The sequence below is a fragment of the Panthera tigris genome, chromosome B2 (genome assembly GCF_018350195.1).
Source record: "Panthera tigris isolate Pti1 chromosome B2, P.tigris_Pti1_mat1.1, whole genome shotgun sequence".
NCBI classification, from domain to species: Eukaryota; Metazoa; Chordata; class Mammalia; order Carnivora; family Felidae; genus Panthera; species Panthera tigris.
Window position 1 is genome coordinate 33,639,781 of NC_056664.1, and position 22,543 is coordinate 33,662,323.

Sequence of the window (22,543 nt, forward strand, 5' to 3'; positions counted from 1 at the left end):
ACAGGAGCTCACAACGCACCTGCCCATTACAGTTCCAGACAGGAAGTAGGAAGAATGGAGGCTGTACCACCTCTAAATGCCCATGTCACCTCCGTAAGAACGGGGTGTCTAAGCTTAGAGATGAGAGAACAGGAAATTCACGCAGCTGGAGAACAGGATCAACAATAAACTCTAGATATTCCAGAGAGAGAAATCCCACGAACTCTGAAACCTGCCTCAACAGAATGCTTGCTAGCAGCCAATATCATCTGCATGCAGCCTCAGTTTCACCCTGCTGCAGACCTGCAATAGACTCTTACTATTTCTTGATTTCTTGTTGCATCATTTGAAATCTTCAGGGGAATCTGGTACTAGAAATGAGGTTTCTAGTAACCTATTTCAACCGCACCCAATCCTGAGCTGAATTGGACAAAAATTTCTGACTTCCAGAGAAGCCGTTATAGTCACATTTTGGATAATCCTACAGATTCTCAGAGCCCTCAGAGAAATGCTTTACCCTTAGAGAAATAATGCCAGCACCCGAGTGTCTTGGCTTCTCAGCTCTGCATGCTGAAGGGAGCCCCTGGCCAGCAGAGGAAAAGCTGGGGGTCTTTTGGTGTCTCGGCTAGTTGGGGGCCCAGAGCACAGGGCTCAGCCACAGCTGAAGCACAGGAGAGTGGAGGTTTGCTTGTGGTTCAGAAGTTTATTAATGAATGAGTTTGGGCCAGCTGGTGTTTACATGCTGATCACTACAGCCCTGGGTGTACTGGCTGCAGGAGGGGAGGAGGGCTTCCTGCTCTGATGGTCAGTGGTGATGTCACCCCAGGAGAGTGATAAGGAGCTCTCCTGGGTCCAAGGCGCCAGGGCTTTGAGCTGGTGCTATCAGAGAGACTCCACTTCTGTTTCCAGTGCCTGAGCGGAAGGGATGAGGGTTTTTAGGATCTCCGTGTAGTACGGGCCAAACACCTTCTGATTGTGGTGCGTTAGGCTGACAAACTTTTGGCCCAATTCTGCCAGTTCTGCTTCAATGACGGTAAGGCCTCCAGGGAGATCTAACAGAGATCGCTGAACACCAAGGACCAAACAGCATTTGAGAAACAAATGGATCCGCTGATCTGTGAGCAGGAGACGACAGTGAGTAGGGCAAAGGCAAACAACTTTCAGGGGGCAACATTACCCCTGCAACTCTACTCACTCAAGCTCCAAGTTAACTGAGATATTTACTAGCCGACCCACTCACCCAGAGATAAGGAAATTTGTTTTGTTTGGGAAGGGGGCTGCTTTCTGGCTCCCAAGGACATAGCAAAGATCACAAACTAGTGGGCTAGTAAATTTTAGACTATTCAAAAGATTACCTAAGCATCTATCAGTAGATCCTAGTGAGTATTTATCACGAGGATCTTAGACCAATCCTTCGGATGGCTGAGGTTAAGAGCAAGGTCAAGTTCATGCCCTCCATTCCAACAGGGATAAGTCCTTGCTATGGGAAAATGTCCTCTGGCTAATTCAGCATCAATTTGTTATTGCTGGGACGTGGGGGGTAGATGTCACATGTCTTGGACTACAGTCAGGAAACGACCCAGAAGGCCAGGGATGACCTAACCAGGTTGGTTGGGCAGCATGCCATACTCAGAAGTCATGAATTCCTGGATGCAAATCTTCCTTAGAACAAGAATCAGTCTTTAAACTAAAAGGAATATCTTCTCAACCCAGCATTTTGAAAAAACTAAAGCCTAAACAGTGACTCGCCCAATGGTCATGCTTTTTATTGTTAAATGGTTTAGTAACTGACTTCCAGGGATGGGATCTACCTCTCACCAGAACATTCTCACCATCCCCACAGGCATACTCACCAATGACACTGCGGACACAGTTCTCCTTCTTGGCAATGTTCTGGAGCTGTCCTATCAGAGACGCTGTGTTTTCACTGCTCAGAGCAGCAAGGCCCATGTTCTTGAGGCTTTGATGGATTTCCTGAGACACCTGTTCACTCACAGTCTGCATAGCCTCCTCAGGCCTACACCATGAAGAAGAGTAAGCTGGTACCCAGCGGATGGCCCTGGCATAGGCCCAGAGCCAGGGAAGCCCCACACCAGGAGCTGGGCCCACTGGAGGGAGACCCCCAGATATCCTCCTGCCCTCACCCCAGTCCCTGGTAGCAGCAGGGCCCAGTGGGTAGGCTCAGCATCTTCACTACTATGCTCCAGAAGCCAACTGTTCTCTCTGATACCATGTTCTGCTTCTTAGGAAACAAGACAGACTACAAAGTCAACTCTGGACGTGAGTTTGGTATCCACTCAGAATTCTTTGGCCCTATGGAGTTTATTTATGTATGTGTATATACAATTTTAACCCTTTCTTGGACATTTTCTGTGGTCACATGTCCTACTATCATCAATTACAGTGCCAGACCTGGCCTTCTGATTCCTTTGTGTCGTCTGGTGTGACCCCTGCACACAGGGGATGTTCAATCAACACTCCTGGATATACCTAAGCCCAGCTCACTGGCGTCCACTCAGCGAGACAATGACTGCTTTGTAGCAAACAAGATAATGAATCATTATGTAGTAAACTATCCTCCACACTACCCTTTTTGGAAGAAAGCTTTCTTTTTCTCTGTCACAAGTCTCAAGACCATTATGGAAAGACATCAACAGTCTTTGTGGATGGTCCCAATCTTTGTGGTCTGTGGTAGAACTGTCAGCATCATTCACGACCTGTCCATGTTCTCGTACCACAATTACCATCTACCCTAAAAAAATCTGTGCAGTTCACCTGGACTTAAACTCCTCCATCACGTCTTTGGTTATATGCTTCAGCTTATCCACAAACTGGGGTGAGCCAAACAACACGCTGCCAGAGAAACTACTGGCTACCAGCAGAACTGAGGCCAGGATGGTTAGCTGGCTCAGCTGGGACTCGAGCTCCTGCAGCTGTGTTCTATCCGTCAGCAGGGTCTGGGGGAGCAGGGAGAACAGGCTGTCAGGAGATGAGGGTCCTGAACACAAAACACGGCGATGCCCTCCACAGACCTACCTCAGGGAAATCTTCATCTTCAGGGTCCCAGAGAAGGAGGTTCAGGAAACCCTGGGACAGCACCATTGTAGGGCTGAGGGGCTCAGGGCTGATGGCTGCCTCGCTCGGAGAGGAGCCGGCCACACTGGCGGAGTCAGAAGTGTCAGGGCAAGTCGGAAGTGGTGTGGTGAGGTCTGCCGCTGCTTGGGTCAGCCATTTGGTGGTGTGACTGAGGAGGCCTGTGATAGGAAGAGAGTGGGGAAGTGGGGAAATGTGTTCAGCATCCGCATCCCTAAAGCTCCAAGACTAAGGTTCTCTTCAAGATATGCTCCTGGTCAACGAATCAGAGCTTTGGTGGCAGCAGGGGTGGAGGGTGTCTGTCTCAGACAACTCTTCCTTCTCCCTCCCGCTACCTGAGGAAGAAATTTTCTGCTCCCAAGAGGCAAAATACTCTCTAACATCATAGCAGTCAGACCCAAGATCATATCTTTCCACTCCTGCCCTTGAGTTATTTACATACTTGGCTGCTTATTGAGGAGTTCCTGGAACGTAGCCCGTTCATGCTGGATGGAATGTTCCTGCAGGTGGGGTTGAAGGCTCTGGATAGTGTAGTTCACCATGTCCATTTTCATCAGGCCCAGGACCTGGAAGATCCCCCTGACATAGAAAATAAAATATACTCCGAAAAGAAATCTAGTGAGAGGGGAACCTACAGAAAGTGTCATTAAATCACTGTATTCCAGAGTTAGAAGCTCTAAAACTAACTTAGTCCCACCTCCTAAGTTTACAGAAGATAACATTGTGAGGAGGGGACTCACGACCCAAGGCCCAGAGTAAGTGAATGGCGGAGTGAGGAACTGGTAAGTCTCTGGACCTTGAAGCCTCCAGGCTAGCTCTCTCTCCACATGATCATTCTGTTGTCTGTTTTAAAAGGTAGAGTCAGGGACGCCTGGGTGGCTCAGTTGGTTAAGCATCTGACTTCGGCTCAGGTAATGATCTCATGGCTTCATGGGTTCGAGCCCTTGCATCAGGCTCTGTGCTGGCAGTGCAGAGCCTGCTTGGGATTCATTCTCTCTCTCTCTCTCTCTCTCTCTCTCTCTCTCTCTCTCTCTCTCCCCCTCCCTCACTTGTGCTGTCTCTCTCTCAAAATAAATTTAAAAAATAATAATAAATAAAAGGTAGATTCAGCAAAGGGGAATATACCAGCATGCTAATGAATCTTTCTGGGAATAGGGATTATAGCTGATGCTATTTCTGAAGCCATTTCTAGGCCATTCACTCCTCTCTCTCTCTTTTTTTAACTGTCTGGGTCCTGCTTTCTTTAGCTATTATACAGGAATAACCTCCCATCCCTGTCCCCTCACACTGTGAAAGCCTGAGGAAAAGATGTTTGAACACATACTCTATATAATGTTTCATGATAGGATGTTATGTGGGAGGCCCAACCAACCTAAGGCCATTTGGGGCGGGGAAATAGCTAATAGGCGAGCAAAGAGAAAAGAGAGGAATTAGTCTGGTCTTCAGTAGGGAAGAGCCAGCCAAGACAGGGGCTATAATCTGGTGTCTGACCCCACTTTCCTGGCCCAGGGACTGAGGCAGGTTTCAAGGGACGGCAGTCAAGTTTCACACCTCAGTAACCAAACAGGGTCTGTAATGTTCTCTAGTTTCTGCACTGCTTCATCTCGAACTGGCGCACACAGCAAAGTCATCGTGTCGAGAATATACTTAGAGAGATGCGGGACATCCAGAGCTCCATGTTCTGCCTTCTGCTGGAGGAGCTCCGTGTCCAGTGCTTCTTCAATGTCACTTCTTAGGCGGTTCTGGCGTGGTAACAGCAGTGAGAGCAAGATCTGCCCAGGAAAGAAATCAAAGGGAGTCACTTTCTGTGCAAAGCCCCGAACCTTCCCTAATGGACAACCCCTTCAGTCAAGGACGTCAGCCTGTCTTTTAGGGACCAAGAAGTGGGGTCCCTAAATTTCCTAGAGAACATTATTTATCTTTGTTGAGAGGTCGATAAGAGTTCAAGGCTTTAGGGGATCGATATAGCAACAGTGCATCGTTTTCTAGGCAGAATGAGATAAAGAGACAAGTAAAATCAAGGAGTGTGGTAAAAAGAAACACCAAGAACAATATAAAATACACACATCACACAGTGATGAGGTACTCTTAAATTTAAAATGCAGACACTCCTAAAATGAACAAATCAGGAGACTATAGATGCTGGCAAGAATGTGGAGAAACAGGAACCCTCTTGCACTGTTGGTGGGAACACAAACAGGTGCAGCTGCTCTGGAAAACAGGGCAGAGGCTCCTCAAAAAAAATTAAAAATAGATCTACCCTATGACCCAGCAATAGCACTGCTAGGAATTTACCCAAGGGATACAGGAGTGCTGATGCATAGGGACACCTGTACCCCAATGTTTATAGCAGCACTTTCAACAATAGCCAAATTATGGAAAGAGCCCAAATGTCCATCAACTGACGAATGGATAAAGAAGATGTGGTTTATATATACAATGGCATACTACTTGGCAATGAGAAAGAATGAAATCTGGCCTTTTGTAGCAACGTGGATGGAACTGGAGAGTGTTATGCTAAGTGAAATAAGTCATACAGAGAAAGACAGATACCATATGTTTTCACTCTTATGTGGATCCTGAGAAACTTAACAGAAGACCATGGGGGAGGGGAAGAGGGAAAAAAAGTTATAGAGAAGGAAGGAGGCAAATCATAAGAGACTCTTGAAAACTGAGAAGAAACTGAGGGTCGATGGGGGGAGGGAGGGGAAAGTGGGCGATGGGCATTGAGGAGGGCATCTGTTGGGATGAGCACTGGGTGTTGCATGGAAACCAATTTGACAATAAATTTCATATTAAAATAAAAAATAAAAAGCAGACATTTTTTAGATTATTTTACTTCAAAGGGCGAGGAAGAAATAGGCCAAGGAACAGTTAAGGGGCACTGGAAATAGCCTATTAACTCCAAAATGTAAGTTCCCTGTGAAAAGAGACTCTGTTCATCCCTGTACCTCTGTAACATAGAGAACATGGTGGGGGTGAGGGTGAGGTTCAACGCATACCTGTGTAACTGAGAGGAGTACTGTGTGGTACCACGTTTCCCACCTGTTCGGACTCGTCTTAAATACAAGTCTGTCCACACTATCCAAATGGTCAGGGCACCTGGGTGGCTCAGTTGGTTGAGCGGCCGACGTTGCCTCAAGTCATGATCTCACAGTTCGTGAGTTCGAGCCCCACATGGGGCTCTCTGCTGTCAGTGTGGAGTCTGCTTCTGATCTTCTGTCCCCCTCTCTCTGCCCCTCCCCCGCACACACTGTCTCTTTCTCAAAAGTAAACACTAAAAAAACCCAAAAAACATGTAAATGGTAAACTATGCCAGTTACCGGCTGGAGGTTCTCAGTGTCAAGTGTACCCTCCAGGGCCTACTTTGGGAAAACAGAGCTAGGCCCTTGAAGTATTTTTACTTTGCCGGCTAGCATAATGGTAAGTCTTGTTCGCAGAGGGAGCCGGAGAGATCCTGAAGGAGGAAGAGGCCTGCCTTCTTGGCTCTGGCGGGCGCCTCCACAGCATGTTCCTGCGGTACTGTGGTTTCTCTTGGTTCACATTACTTTCTGGGTCCTTTCTTCTGATTGGACCCTAACAGATACCAAACCGGTAGCACAGGTGACGTGTGAACTCAAAAGGCCACAGACCCGTTGGATCTGTGGCGCAGGAAGCAGCAAGGACTTTAGATGCCTCAGGAAGACGTGCAAACTACAGGATGGCAGATAATCCCCAGAAAATGTCAGCAGCCTGCCACCCCAGCAAAGTTGCTAGAGCTTCGGTGGTCTGCACATTGTCTAGCTAACCCCTCCAAGGTGAAGGACAAGTCGTGGTACCTCACACCACCCACCATGAAAAAAGAGGCATAACACTTGCAGGCCTTTCTGGGTTTTCGAGGCAACATACACCACAAGTGAATTTGCTCCTGCAACACTCATCTAAGGTCACTCCTAAGGTTTCCAATTTCAAGCGGGAACCAGAGTGAGAGTAGTCCCTACGGCAGCAAGTCCAGGCTGTCATACAAGCTGCAGTACCGTTTGGGCCACATGATCCTACAGGTTCAGTGATACTTAAAGTGTCCATGGCAGGTAAGGATGCTGTTACACAGCCTCTGGCAGGCACCAGTAAGAGCATCGCAGCACAGACCTCTAGAGTTTTAGAGCGAGTCTATGCCCTCTTCTGCAAATCGCTATTTGCCTTTTGAGAAACAGTTTTTGGCTTGCCTCTGGGCTTTTGCAGAAGTAAACACCTCACCATAAGACACTCGGTGGCCAGGTGGCCTGTGCTTCCCAGGAAGAACCATGTGTTGTCTGACCTACCTAACCATATGATTAGGCCTGCACCACAGCAATCGATCATCAGATGAAATGGCCCATAGGAGACCAAGCATATACTGGGATAGGACAGATTTATGGAGCAAAATAATAGAACAGAGTCCAGAAATAAAACCTGGATATATGGCCAAATGATTTTTTAAAACAATGCCAAGACCATTCACTAGGAAAAGGACAGTCTTTTCAACAAATGGTGCTGGGGAAACTGGCAAGCTACACATAAAATAATGAAGTTGGACCCTTACCTCACATCTTATAAAAACAACTCAAAATGGATCAAAGACATAAACCGAAGAGCTAAAATCCTAAAATTCTTAGAAGGAAATAAAGGGATAAATCTTCATAATCCTGGATTTGGCAAGATATGACACCAAAGGCAAAAGGAACAAGCCAGATAAATTGGACTTCACCAAAATTAAAACTTCTGTGCAAAGGACATTATCAAGAAAGTGAAAAAACTACCCACAGAATGGGAGACTGTATTTGCAAAAGATTTACCTAACAAGGGGCTACTATCCAGAATATGTAAAGACCTCTTATAACAACAACAAACAACCCACCCAATTTAAAAACGGACAAAGGACTTGAATCAACATTTCTCCAAAGATGACACAGAACATGGGCAACAAGCACAGGAAAAGATGCTTAACACCACTAGCCACCAGGGAAGTACAGATCAAAACCCCAGTGAGATCCTACTTCATGTCCACCAAGATGTCTATAATGACAAAAGAAATGAAGAGCTGGGGAAAATGTGGAAAAACTGGAACTCTCATGCCTTGCTGGTGGGAATGTAAAATGGTATAGCCACCATTGAAACCACTGTTTAGTGGTTTCTCAAACAGAGTTACCAGATGATTCAGCAAGGCCACCCCTGGGTATGTACCCAAAAGAGCAGAATATAGGTGTTCAAACAAAAACTTGTATATGAATGTTCAAATCAGTACAACTCGCAATAGCAAAAATGTGAAAACGACACAAATGTCCATCAACAGATGAATGGATGAACAAAATGTAGTGTATCTATACAATGGAATTTTATTTGGCCATAAAAAGGAATGAAACTTTGACACTTGCTTACAACATGGATGAACCTTGAAAATATTACGCTACAGCGAAATCTGCCACATACAAACGGACAAATATCATACGATTCTCTTTATATGAGGTACCTAGCGTAGTCAACACACAGAGACAGAAAGTAAAATAGAGGATACCAGACTCTGCAGGAAGGAGGTAATGAAGAGTTACTATTAATGGGTACAGTTTCTGCTTGGGAAGATAAGAACGTTCTGGAAATGGATGGGATGATGGTCGCCCAACATTGGGAATGTACGTGATGCCACTGAATTGTAACACTTAGAAATAATTAAGACAGTGGGATGCCTGGCTGGGTCAGTCCATAAAACATGCAACTCTCGATCTCAGGGTCATGAATTTAAGCCCCAGGTTGGACATGGAGCCTACTTAAAAAAAAAAAAAAAGAAAAAAAAATTAAAATGGTAAAAATTTTGTTACATATGTTTACAATTTTAAAAATCCTTAAAAATACAAAGCCCCTAATAAGGCGCCACTCCCCAGTGAGGATCAACCAACCACCTCACCTGGTGGCAGATGATTTCTCTGGACCTCTTCCACCGAGGAGAGGACAGATTCATCCTCACTGGAACAGACACATATTCTGGATATGGGTGTGAATGCTTCTATCAGCACCAACATCTGTGTACTCATAGAATGTCTTATCCACTGTCCTGCCCCATCTGATCAAGGATGCATCTTCTAGCAAAGGAAGTGCAGCACTGGGTTCATACCCACCTCCCCCTTGAATCAACAGGCCTTAACTGAAAACTGGAATGGCTTATTGACTCGATTACAGCATGAGTTGAGGGACAAAACCCTGAAAGGAAGAGGTTCTGTCTGATAAGATGCAATACAGTCTTTGAATCAAAGACCATCATATGGTATAGTTTCCCAAAGCCAGAAAACATGGTCCTAGGAATCAGGGAGTGGAGGTAGGACTGGTTTCTCTTACTATCGTACCTAATAACCTACTTGGAGAATTTTTGTTTCCCATCCTGCTAACTTTAGGCTCTGCTGATGCTCAGCTGGCATTGGTTCCGGCGATCAGAAGATGTGGCTGCACCTGGTTATTCTGAGCTCCTCAGACCACTGAACCTATTGGTTCAACCAATAGGCTGAAAAAAGGAGTTCTTCTACTGGCTAGAGCAAATGACCTGGCTGTGGAGAGGAAACCAGGTTGGTGCTCTACACAATGAGGGCAAGAAGATTCTCTGAGGTTCCTCTTGGTACTTCCACACCTAATAATAAAGGTTAACAGAAAACCACAGCATACAAACAACAGTAAATTGCTTTAAGGACTCAGTCTCTTTGGCGATGAAGGTTTGGGTCACTCTAGCATGTAAAGTAACCCAACCGCTGAGGCTCTGGCTGTGGACAAGAGAAATATGGAATCAACAGTAGCAGGAAGCCATAGGTCAACAATAGCCTTGTGACCAACTACAGAAACAAAAACTATAGATTTTCTCTTTGCCTGTTACAAGTATGGGTTTATTTGTATATGCTAACCATGTTGTTCTCTCTCCTTCCATTATCTTACAGATCGGTTACTGAAAGTTAACCTTACAATTTGGACTTTAGGTAACGGAATATTCAGAAGGACTGTGGCTGGATTTGAGGAGCAATACAGATAGCAATGGTTACAGTAACTGTTGGGAATGTGAGTCTCATTTTATGGAAAGAACGAGAACTTGTAAGACAGCTGTATCTTAATAGGTAGAAACAGAGTTCTTTTCAGGAATTGCAGTGTGTGTGGAAGGGTGCATGTGGAAGCTGAGCGGCCACAGGAATGGAATGTAACATTTGTCAATTTATTGTCTCTCAGTTCCAAGTCCATGATTTTTTTCTCTGCTCTGAGAAAATGAGTAAGTCCCTTAAATATTTTTCCTTTACCAGGTGGCACAATGTTAAGCCTCATCTGTAGAGGGCACTATTAGTTTTCTGCGCTGCTTAACCAATTAGCATAAATTTAGAAGCTTAAAACAGCACACACATTTCTTATCTCACAATTTCTGTGGATCAGGAGCCCAGGCACAGTTTAGCTGGGTCCTTCGTCCAGAGTCTCACAAGGCTGCGGTCAAGGTGTTGTCTGGCCTACATGACCATTTGGAAGCTGCACTGGAGAGGAAGCTGTCACCAGGCTCATTTCCAATTGCTGGAAGAATTCGTCTCCTTCCACCTGTAGACTTGAGGGCCCCAGCTTCTTACTGGCTGTTAGACGGATGTTGTCCTTAGATCCTAGAGGCCACCTGCATTTCCTTGCCATGAGACCCTCTCCATGGGCAGTTCACAACACACCTGTTTGCTTCTTCAAGACTGCGAGAGACTTTCTCCAGTCTGCTAAGATGGGGTCTTTCATAGTGAAATGCATTTCTAGGACAGACATCCCATCATCCTTGCATATTCTATTGGTTACAAGCAAGCTACAGATCTCGTCCACTCAAGCAAGGAAAGGGGATTATACAGAGGCGTGGATCACTGGGGGACACCTTAGGATGTGCCCACCACATACTAGAAAGATACTGCAAAAGGCGAGAGCTTCCCTTCCTGGTTCTGGAATCCTCACTTGGCATTATGCAGTGTGTGTGTGTGTGTGTGTGTGTGTGTGTGTGTGTGTGTGTGTGTGTGTGTGGCTTTGCCAGTAGCTGGGTCCCACAGCCTGAGTGGCTTCTCCGGGGCTCAGTTCCTGCAGAGCAAGTGTCTACCTGTCCAGGGCCAGGCTCCTGCTGCAGCACCCAGGTCCTGCAGTGCCCAGTGGTCAGCAGTCCACAGGCTGGTAGCCTCCCCTGGCACAGCCATAGGAGCATAATATATTCTCCTTAGATCTGATATCTTAGTATACTTTAGTTTTCTTTGCTTCTCACTAGTTCAAAGATCTTGTTTCTCCAATTCCGTGTTACAATAATTTTTTTTTAAGTAGGCTTCATGCCAGTGTGGAGCCCAACACGGGGCTTGAACTCACAACCCTGAGATCAAGACCTGAGTTGAGATCAAGAGTCGGATGCTTAAGCAACTGAGCCACCCAGGTGCCCCATAATAATTTTTATATTAAAACTTCCTCGTTGAGGGTGCCTGGTTGGCTCAGTCAGTTAAGCATCTGACTTCAGCTCAGGTCATGATCTTACAGTTTGTGAGTTCAAGCCCTGCTTCAGGTCAACGGAAGTCCCCTTCGGTTGAGCCCCGCTTCTCTCTCTCCCTCTCGCTCACTTGTGCCCTCTCTCTCTCTCAAAAAAAATAAGTAAGTAAATAAAAAACTCCCTTGTTGAAACTGTGTGATTTCCATCTACTGGTTAGACTGATTCATGGGCCATGTTCAGTTAGGATCTGCTAGCCACTGACATTCCAATGACCTTGGAGATGTCTAGGACATTCACATTTACAAATGGAAAGTCTGTCACTCACCTCTTTAATTTCTTTCAGAAGTTCAAGAGCACAACTGAAGTCTGGGGGAATAGCTGACAATTGTTCTTTAAGATGGTCCCAAAAGGCATTATGCATTGTCTCCTTGACCTTGCCTTCCAAACTGTAAGAGGGTTAAATGAGCAAATTACTTTCACTACCCAAAAACTGTTATAAGGTCATTATCTCCTAAGCCCCAAACAAACAGCATTTGATATGACAAAAGACGATTATACTGGCAGGGAAAGGCCAGGAACTGTGTTTAGACTGTAGCAAAGTTGACAAGCTGGGGCCAGACTCGGATGTCATCAAGGGCATCAGTAAAAGCTCTCAGAAGGGCTCTTCATGATTCCAAGCAGCCCTCCCCGCCCTGCAACACAAAGAATCCTGAAGACATGTCAGGCCAGCTTTAGCACTGACGTTGCATCTAACCTAGATAATATGTGACTTAGTTTCCATTTGTGTATACATACAGCGATGAACTAAATGATCTTTTATTTTCTTACAGTCCTAAATGAAAAACAGGATTTTCCTTCTTTGATAATACTCGAATATACGTATTACCAAATCAACAGATCCAAAACTGAATTTGCTATTTTTTTAAAAAAATTTTTTTAACGTTTATTTATTTTTGAGACAGAGAGAGACAGAGCATGAAAGGGGGAGGGACAGAGAGAGACAGAGCATGAAAGGGGGAGGGGCAGAGAGAGAGGGAGACACAGAATCTGAGGCAGGCTCCACGTTCTAAGCTGTCAGCACAGAGCCCGATGCAGGGCTCGAACTCATGGACTGCGAGATTGTGACCTGAGCCAAAGTCAGACGTTTAACCGACTGAGCCACCCAGGTGCCCCATGAATTTGCTATCTTCCCTCCAAACCTGTTCCTCCTGTATTCCCAATCTCACTGGTACTACCAGGTAGCCAGTCATGAGGGCCAGAAAGATCCATCATTTCTTTCCCTTAAAAAACAACAAGAACAAAAAAAAAACAGAAGCAAAGGCAACTCCACTTAGAAAGAACAGTCTTTTCAGAATGTGGCACTGGAACAACTGGACAGCCACATGCAAAAACAATGTGTCTAGACACAGACCTGGTACCTTCCACAAATGGATCACAGGCCTAAATGTAAAATGTAGATAACACAGAAGATAACACAGGAGAAAATCTAGGTGGACCGTGCATTTGGCAATGACCTTTTGTATTTTTTATTTTTGTTTTTATTTTTTTAATGTTTATTTTTTTGAGAGAGCGAGAGAGACAGAGCACAAGTAGGGGAAGGGCAGAGAGAGATGGAAACACAGAATCTGAAGCAGGCTCTAGACTCCAAGCTGTCAGCACAGAGCCCAACGTGGGGCTCGAACTTGTGAACTGCAAGATCATGACCTGAGCCAGAGTAAAATGCTTAACCAACTGAGCCACCCAGGCACCCCTGGCAACCACCTTTTAGATAAAACACCAAAAGCAAGATCCATGAAAGAAAAAAATTGGCAAGTTGGAAAACTTGTGCTCTGTGAGATACGCTGTTAAGGGAATGAAAACACAAAGCACAATCTTTGCAAAACACGTATCTGACAAAGAACTAGTATCCAAAATAGACAAAGAACTCTTAAAACCCAACAAGAAGAGAACAACCCAGTTTTAAGACAGGGAAAGATCTGAACAGACACTCAAGTCTGTTCGCCAAAGTTGTCATGCAGATGGCAAATGAGCATATGAAAAATGAGCATACTCAACATCATTTCATCAGGGAACTGCAAATTAAACAACAATGACGTAACGATACACATCTATGAGAATGCCCCAAATCCCAAATGCTGACACCACCAAATGCTGGTGAGGATGTTAAGCAACTCTAAGAACTCTCATGCATTCCTGGTGCAAAATGGTACAGCCCCTCTAAAAGATGGTTTGGCAGTTTCCCACAAAATTAAGCATACTCTTGTAACTGTGCTCTTCCATATTTAAGCAAATGAGTTGAAAGCTTACGTCCACACAAACACTTGCACAGGGAGGTTTATAGCAGCTTGATTCGTAATTGCCAAAACCTGGAAGCAACCAAGACGTCCTTCTGTAGCTGAGTGGACAGACTGTGGTACAACTGGACAACGGGATTTTATTCAGCATTACAGAGAAATAAGCTACCAAGCCCCAAAAAGACACGGGAGAATCTTACTTTTTTTTTTTTTTTTAACATTTATTCATTTTTGAGGGACAGAGAGAGACAGAGCGTGAGCGGGGGAGGGGCAGAGAGCGAGGGAAACACAGAACCCGAAGCAAGCTTCAGGCTCTGAGCTGTCTGCACAGAGCCCAACGCAGGGCTCGAACCCACGAACTGTGAGATCATGACCTGAGCCAAAGCCAGACGCTCAACTGACTGAGCCACCCAGGCGCCCCGACATGGAAGAATCTTAAATGCATATTACATAATGAAAGAAGCCAATCTGAAAAGGCTACATATTGTATGATTCCAATTATAGAACATTCTGGAAACCAACAGAGACAGTAAGAGGATCAGTGGTTGCCAAGGATTCATGGAGCAGGGACTAAAGGGCGAACAAGTAGAGCACAGGGGATTTTTAGGTCAGTGAAATCACTCTGTATGATACAAAAATGGTGAATTCATGACATTACACACTTTTCAAAACCCATAGAATATATAATACAAAAAATGAACCCTAATGTAAACTATGGACTTGAGTTAATAACAATGTATTAATACTAGATCACCAATTGTCACAAGTGACCTATTACAAGATATAAACAATGGGGCAGAAGAGGGGCTATGTGGGAACTTTGTACTTTCCAATCACTTTTCTGGAAAACAAAACTACTTTAACAAAATGTGTTGGGGCACCTGGGTGGCTCAGTTGGTTAAGCATCCAACTTCAGCTCAGGTCATGATATGGTTCTTGAGTTCAAGCCCCACATCGGGCTCTGCGCTGACAGCTCAGAGCCTGAAGCCTGCTTCAGATTCTGTGTCTCCCTCTCTGCCCCTTCCCCACTCATACTCTCCCCCTCTCTATCAAAAATAAATAGACATTAAAAATTTTTAATGTTTATTAATTTAAAAAAAGAACGACAGGAATTAATTTTCCTCTGAAAGTTTATTTAAATGATGTCTCTAAATCTACAGAGTTAAACTCATAAGAAAAGGAACCATTTGAAAAGTCTGAGGCTGTACCTAGTCATTGCTATTAGTTTTCTTGAATTAAACATCCCCCCCCCCCGAAAAATACAGTAGTCATGCATGCTTCTTGTAAAACAAAAATTCAGCAATACAAAGATGAAAAAGAACAAAAAGTCAAAGTTCCTCTCCCAACACACCATTCCCAATCATCAGAGGTAACCAACTATAATCTGTCCAATGGTCTAAGGTGCATTAGAATTGTTCTCAACTCTTTTCTCCTCATCCTACTTAACCAATCCATCTCCGAGTTCCATAAACTGTGCATCTTAAATGTGTCTGAAATCCATTCCTTCCTCCCAGCACCTCTCACCCAGACGACTGCAGTAACCTATTCACTGGTCCCCCTGCCTTCAGTCTTGTCCCTTGTCAATCTGTTCTCCACCAATTCATTCTAAAATCAAGGACTTCTTGGGGCGCCTGGGTGGCCCAGTCAGTTAAGCATCAGACTCTTGATTTCAGTTCAGGTCATGATCTCATAGTCGTCAGATGGAGCCCACGCTGGGCTCTGCTCTGGGCAAGGAGCTTGCTTAAGATTCTCTCTCTCTCACTCTGCCCCTTCCCAATATGCATGTATGCACTCTCTCTCAAAAATAAAATAAAATAAAATAAAATAAAATAAAATAAAATAAAATAAAATACTCCTAAAATTCAGTTCTGATCACGATGCCATGCTCATTTAAAGTCCTCTAGGGGCTTCCCCTCATCAGCACTACCTGGACCCATCTGGATATTGTTCTGTCTCCTTTCTCCTTTTCCACTTTATCTCCTATTATCTCATAGTATGTTGTGCTCAACCACACCAAGGTACTTGTAAAGAACATACTATATTCTTGCCTCTGACATAGTTTCCTCGGCCAGGAGCATTCTTTCACACCTAGACCATCTGGAAAGTATCTATTCCACTTCTAAGACTCAGCTCAAATCTTCATAAGCAACTCAAGTCTTCCTCTGTGGGCCAATCTTCTCTGACCCTCCTTAAGCAACTGAGGACTCTCATGAGACTCTATATACACAACTATGAGTGAATTTACCAGTCTTTACTGTTATTCAACTGTCGCTCCTACAAAAGCTTCTTAACAGCAATGACAGTACCTTATTTATCGATATCTCTATCTCCAGCACTCCCCATTTTTGCCTACCACATAACAACTCAATATAACACCTATTGAATGAATGCCCAAACATGGGATTTCCCTTCGGAATGTGCAATTGTCACGAACACCATCCTATGCACAAGGGAAGCCAATTGCCAATAATGAGTGACCTCTAACTGTTATCTCAACCTTTTTCCTGATATGAATTTGGTGTTACCTTATGTGAAAACCCAGCTCTGAATCATAGTATTTCCCCTGTTTCATTTCTCCCTCTGGCATCTCTTCTATCCACCCTCCCCCCAACTGTCTCACTACTGCCCCTTTGGCAGACCTTCACTCCCAGTTTCATTCTTTTCTCCTCCCCTTCAAGCAACAAACACATCTAAGCAGTGAGAGAGATGCTAGGAAATGTGGATTTTGGTGAAAACCCGTTCCCATAGAAGCTGTGCTTGGCATGGACCCCCACTGGTACCAGGCAAGGGCAAATCAGAGCACAGAAAGGAGGGAGGGGAACAGCCTGTGACAGAGAATGGCCCTTTAGTCACAGATTCCCTGAAGCTGCCACATAACAAAACCAGTTAAGGAAGCTAATCACAGCTGCCCTCACATATCCATTGGTGGGAAATTAGAACTGTTTTAAAATCTGACACCGATTTTACCCATTCAACTGCCAATAAACCAGCAGAGCCACTTAATTCACACTTACCAGATGGTTCTTATTTATTACACTGCCAATATAACTAACAATCAAAGTGAAGCTTGACGGAGGTGGGGGAGCATTATTTATCAACAGAGTTCTGATCCCGATTCCTAAAATAAACTGATTTATGAGCCGGCCAAAAAGACAATTGAAAACGCCACTATGAGAAAACTAGTATTTTATCTGTGCCTGTTTAATCTGTGGTCACTTAAGAGAGTAACTGAAAGGAGCTATAAGGTAGGCAGCTGGGAGGATGACCCCAAAGATCTAGGATTCCTGGCATTCACACTGGTGTCATCTCATGTCCGGAGGGTGGGCTGGGCTCAGCACCCACCTTCTAGCAAACAGAACGCAGCAGAGGCAACAGGAGGCACTTCTGAGATGAGGCAACAAAAGACTGTGGGTTCTGTCGTGGGCACCATCTCTCACACCCTTACTCTCTCACTCAGAGGGAAGCCAGCTGCCACGTGGCAAGAAACTGAGGGGGGCTCTGGCCAGCAGTCAACACATTGACCGCAAAGTCATGAGAGGGAGACCTTGAGCCTGAGGCCCACGGTTAAACCACGCCCATATTTCTGACCCATGCAAACTGTGAGATCACGAACATGGTTTTAGCTACCAAGCTTTGGGATCATTTGATGGCCACAATAGCCAGCCTACAGCACAGCCAGCAGCACACGCTGCTTCCTCCACACCCATCAAAGAAGATCTGAAATCCACTCTATTGATATTTTATTATTAGTGGGGGGTCCCAAAATCAACATTCCAATAGTAATTACTGTGGTTGATTCACTAAATAACATTTGCTTCTTGACTCTCTAATACTAATAATTACTCTTCTGTTTAAATTGTTGAGACTTCTTAAAAAAAAAATTTAAAAAAAAAGGGGGGGGGGGCGCCTGGGTGGCTCAGTCGGTTAAGTGTCCGACTTCGGCTCAGGTCATGATCTCGCGGTTCGTGAGTTCAAGCCCCGCATCAGGCTCTGTGCTGATGGCTCAGAGCCTGGAGCCTGTTTCAGATTCTTTGTCTCCCTCTCTCTCTGACCCTCCCCCGTTCATGCTCTGTCTCTCTCTGTCTCAAAAATAAATAAACGTTAAAAAAAAAAATTAAAAAAATAAATTGTTGAGACCTCTTAAGGTTTATATTCAGACACTGTATTTTTTCCAGTTTTATTGAGAAAGCATTGACTGTATTATTAAATAAAAATGCTTCAAGTCTGGTCAGAAGACATTAGTGCTAAAACCTATGGCAGGATGAATAAAATGGGAAAATCAGAAAATCAGTACCTGCTTGGAGGTAAAACCTTTTCTTCCATGCGGAAATCACGATTCATTCCAATATTGTTGTTCAGCTTAGAAACGTTGTCAACTGTATCTATTGGACCTGTGATACAAAGAATTTATGGTGTACATCTGAAACCCATGTTATGCATCAACTCTATCTCAATTAAAAAAAAAAACAACTTATGGTGGACACAAGCCTAAATTTCTATTTTATTCAGAGATTCACTCTGAGTAGGCCCCAAATTTAGATTCATCAACTTGATCTTACACAAACTTCATTCAACCATTCTAGTCATTTCTGTTTCCTGAACTCCAGGCCCTGTGCCTGTAGTTGGGCATGTTGTAGCCAACTGTCCTAGGCCTCAGTGCCTCGCGGAATAGTCCAGTGTGGGGGTAAGGGAGGACAAAGAAGCTATTTTACAAATAACAAACAAGCCAAATGATTATGAAAGCAGCAAAGAAACAATGATTCGTGATTTGCAAAAATAAACATTTATCTAAGGGGACTGAGTCTACTCTCCTCTTCCAGCCTCTGATGAGAGTTAACATCTCCATATAGATGGTACTGAGTTGCACCAATGTCATTTGGTCTCATAAAGCAGTAGCTCCCAGATGTTAGGATTGCACAGACTAATCACATTTCCAAAAAAGACTTTTGAGCAACGGACAACTTTTGTTTTGCCAAGTATGGACAGTGAGACCAGCAACTAAGCAAATAAAAAATCCGCTCTACCACCACCAAGCCATCATTTCATAACAGAATAACCTCTAAAACAAACAAACAAACAAACAACAACAAACAAAACAGAAAAAACCAAAAAAACATAAGAACAAAAAACCAGAACGGGAATATTGTCAGAATAAAGAGTAGTCCTTTACACTGAATCAATTTAGCTTTAGGAAAAAACTCATTACAACATCTTTATTTTCTTTCACTAAATATTGCTAGGAATTTTGTCATGAACCAGCACTAGCTGTTGGGAACCACTGCTCTAAAGTCTTAGCACAGACCCAGCTGACAACATTCTCACATAACAGGCATGAGAGTTATAATGATCACTTGTATGTGAAACGAAGCTGCACACAGCTAAGTCGTATTTTCCCATTCTCTTTCAACATCACTTCATAATTTGTTTCCAGCAAAGTCTCGGATTCCAAGATGTGGAGCAGATATAAATGAACTAAGATTGACCATGAGTTAGTTGATCTTTGTTGAAGCTGGGTGATGAGTAAATATGGTTCATGATACTAGTCACTATACTTTTGTAAATGATCCAGTTTTCCATAAGGAAGAAGATTCAAAATGTAAAAAGGAGGGGCACCTGGTTGGCTCAGTGGGTAGAGCACACGACTTGATCTCAGGGCCAGGAGTCTATTAAAAAAAAAAGAGGAAAAAAGGAAAGACAGTTATTGTAGAAAAAGGGTTACATAGGATGCCTTTATTCTTAGGAAATACATGATGAAGTTTTTAGAGGTAGTCATTATTCTAATTCTCAGCAAGAAAGGAAAAAAAAATGCATACATATATATGAGACAGAGCAATGTGGCAGAATGTATATATAGAGAGAGCAATGTGGCAGAATGTGTGTGTATATATATATTCAGCAAAAAAGAAAAAAATACATAAATATATATGAGAGAGAGAGAGAGAGCAATGTGGCAGAATGTTGACAATGTGGACATCGACTGCGCTTTTTGTTTACTTTTCAACAAAGTTGAAATATCTCAAAATTCAAAATTAAATAAAAAATTTATGGGTAAAAAGGTGATCGCAAATTTACCAAAAAGCCACTGAGCCCTTGCTTAGGTAAACATAAAGATGAAGTGAACCTCACATGCAGGGTTGGAAGTTCCCTTTATTTCTGCAGCGCCTCTGAAGTCCTTAGGGTCAGCCAAAATGGCAAAACACAGTCAAATATGTAAATGGACCATCCCCTAATTCACTAATGCGAAATGAGAAGAGAACATCTTCAAAGGGAGAGTGAGCTACAGCAGCTTACTGAAGGACTGAAAGATCACACAGAGAAACACTTTCCAACTACAAGTCAAAGTTCATAACATTGACAAGATTGTTCTGTTGCTCACGAGTTTGGTGGCGCTGTGCAACTCCCAACAGCTGTAAAACTCAGGAAAGGGGCGGGCCGAGAGAGAAATGAGAGGTAAAATCAACTAATGCAGATTTTTAAAATCCAGCCACCTGAAGAACTTGTTTACACTGTATTTACAAAATACTGACTTCCACCCCCATATCAGATTCATAGCTAAATAAATTTCACCGCACCCAATTTGCCACTTTGGGCCCATTCTGTTAGCCAGCAGCGCCCCCATGTGGCTATAGGAGAAACAAGTGTAATTCAACTTAGTAGCAGGGCGTTCAACTAATTTTTCCCATTTCAATCTTCAAGAATTTAACTCAGGTTAAACTCTTGCATGTGGACAGGTCTTCAGAGTGATGCCTGTTTAAATTCTCTAGAGATTATCATAAGAGAAATGCAGGATGCGTCCTAGTGAGGCTGGACCTACCGAAGTGTGGGAGAGCCCTTGTGACCCAATAGGAACATAAAAGTACATCTATAGTACAGAGCTCAAGCACAGGAGCCCAAAGCAGTAGTAACCTCTTGAGTCAACGAAGCGCCAAAAGAACACAATTCCATCTGGGATCACTTGGGTCCTTTAAAGCTACTCCAAGGGTCCGCCATTTTCCACTTACAAATTCAAACTACAACGACAACGGCTGTGAACGAACACGGCGTCAAATCTTGTCAGATTCAAGTAATCACACCTGGCTCACTTCTTTTAACTGGAACAACAACTCTTTGAAGACCTTTGGGTCATAGGGGGCCTAGGGCCAGTGGGCAGAGACTGGGTGGTGGGAGGCCAGGCGAAGGGGACCCAAAGCAAGAGGGACGGGAGGACGACAGGAGGATCGTGGGCCCTTCCTCTCCGCCGGCCCCACACTGGGCGCCGGCCGAGCGGCGAAAGGCCGGCGGGGCGGGACCTACAGGGAGGGTGGTCCTTGGGGCCGCTCTCGTTTTCCCCGGTCGGTGCGGAGGCTTCGAGCTTGCAGGACCCGCACTCTGCATCGCCTGTGTCCTTCAGAGGCACTTTCTTCTCGACGTCCGGCATGTTGCGGATGGAATCTGGACTGGGAGAAATGACGCGCCGTTGGCGTCGGGGAAGGGGACTCTCCAATTGCCGACCAGGCAGCTGAAGCCTGGCCCGTCGCGGCCGACCCGGACAGACCAAAAGAGTAGGGTGGGCACCTTCGGGGCCTCTCGGGGGACAGACGGGACAAAGGAGCCTAGAAGAGCGGTGCGGGGAACCAGAAGTCGGGCTCTGGACGCGCAACGAGGAGGCAGCAGGCCGCGATGCGGGCGGCCCTCCTCGTCCGGGTCGCCCGCCGCAGGCCCTCTCAGGCTCCGGCAGCAGGGGGAGCTCTCGGCGATCCGGCTCCCGTCGCTCACCTCCTCCCCGGCAACCCGCGGTCTGGTCTGGGGTCAGGGCTGCGGCCGCGCAGCCTCCGGGCCCGGGCTGTACCACTGCGGCGGGGGGGCGGGCAGCCGGGAGGGGCAGGACGGAGACGCGGAAGCGACTGGTCGAACCCCTCGCGCACCCCCGCCCGCCACGCCGGGGGCGCTCGGTGGGAGAGTCGGGGATTTGAGAACAAAGCGCCGCCCGTCTCCTGGGGCAACGGGCGGGATCACGTGCCCACCCCGCAGTCGGCCGCCCTCCGCCCGCCTTGCTGGGGCCGAGGCGTTCTGGCTGGTGCTGGGTCGTCGTGGGCACGAAGCCCATCAGACCCTGCGTGGTCGCTGGGGTTGGTCTCTGCCTGGCATCTCCGGCTCCCTACGAAAAAGATCACCTGGAACTGCTTAGGGAGGGAGGGGCACTGTGCTTTGTTTCTCTTCTGCCTGCTCTCATAGCCCGAGAAACAGAACCACACCCAGGAGGGCGGTTTCTTTTTGAGAGAGCAAGGCCATGCTACCATTCTACAGGTGTGGAAACCGAGACTCCTGGCCAGGTCTATTGAGGTCCAGGTCCGTGGAGGCATGGGAGCTGGGCAGCAGTGTAGGCTCTTCCACTGAATTCTTGGCCTGGGCTCATCCTGGACCTGGAGGGCTGGCCCTCGCTTCTGGCTCCAAGTCCGTTGGTTATGGGTCTGCCCTGTTGCCCCTGGAGTGATGTGAGGACCTGGAACGACCACCCTCCCCTCCAATCCCTGCACTTTGAGGGGAAAAAATGAAAAGAAAGCATCCACTCCGTACACCCCTACCCCTCTTTATTAAATGACTTTGTTTCTTACAACAAAAGCTTGATTTAAAGTAATAAAATAAAACATGAGATGAAAGTATTGCCTGTAAGAAATCAAGTTATTATAACCCTTGCTTTGTTAGTGTGGAATGTGGCTTTTTCTTG

The 22,543-nt window shown here is 45.3% G+C and overlaps 1 protein-coding gene across 5 annotated transcripts; it reads right to left on the reverse strand.

The window, feature by feature from the left end:
* Positions 1-662: 662 nt before the first annotated feature.
* Positions 663-21,685, reverse strand: TCP11 (t-complex 11). Of its 5 annotated transcripts, none has more exons than XM_042986173.1 (10): positions 21,592-21,685; positions 21,130-21,267; positions 18,131-18,227; positions 11,868-11,988; positions 4,624-4,844; positions 3,515-3,651; positions 3,016-3,233; positions 2,755-2,936; positions 1,833-1,996; positions 663-1,094 (listed from the first exon to the last, which is right to left on the reverse strand). In XM_042986173.1, the coding sequence occupies exons 2-10, from the start codon at positions 21,251-21,253 to the stop codon at positions 862-864; spliced, it is 1,497 nt and encodes a 498-aa protein (XP_042842107.1). In that variant the 5' UTR covers positions 21,254-21,267; positions 21,592-21,685; the 3' UTR covers positions 663-861. The 5 variants fall into 5 exon arrangements, with proteins under 5 accessions (XP_042842107.1, XP_042842106.1, XP_042842105.1 ...); XM_042986172.1 differs by having other exon boundaries at positions 21,391-21,658; XM_042986171.1 differs by having other exon boundaries at positions 21,130-21,272; positions 21,391-21,658.
* Positions 21,686-22,543: the final 858 nt, after the last annotated feature.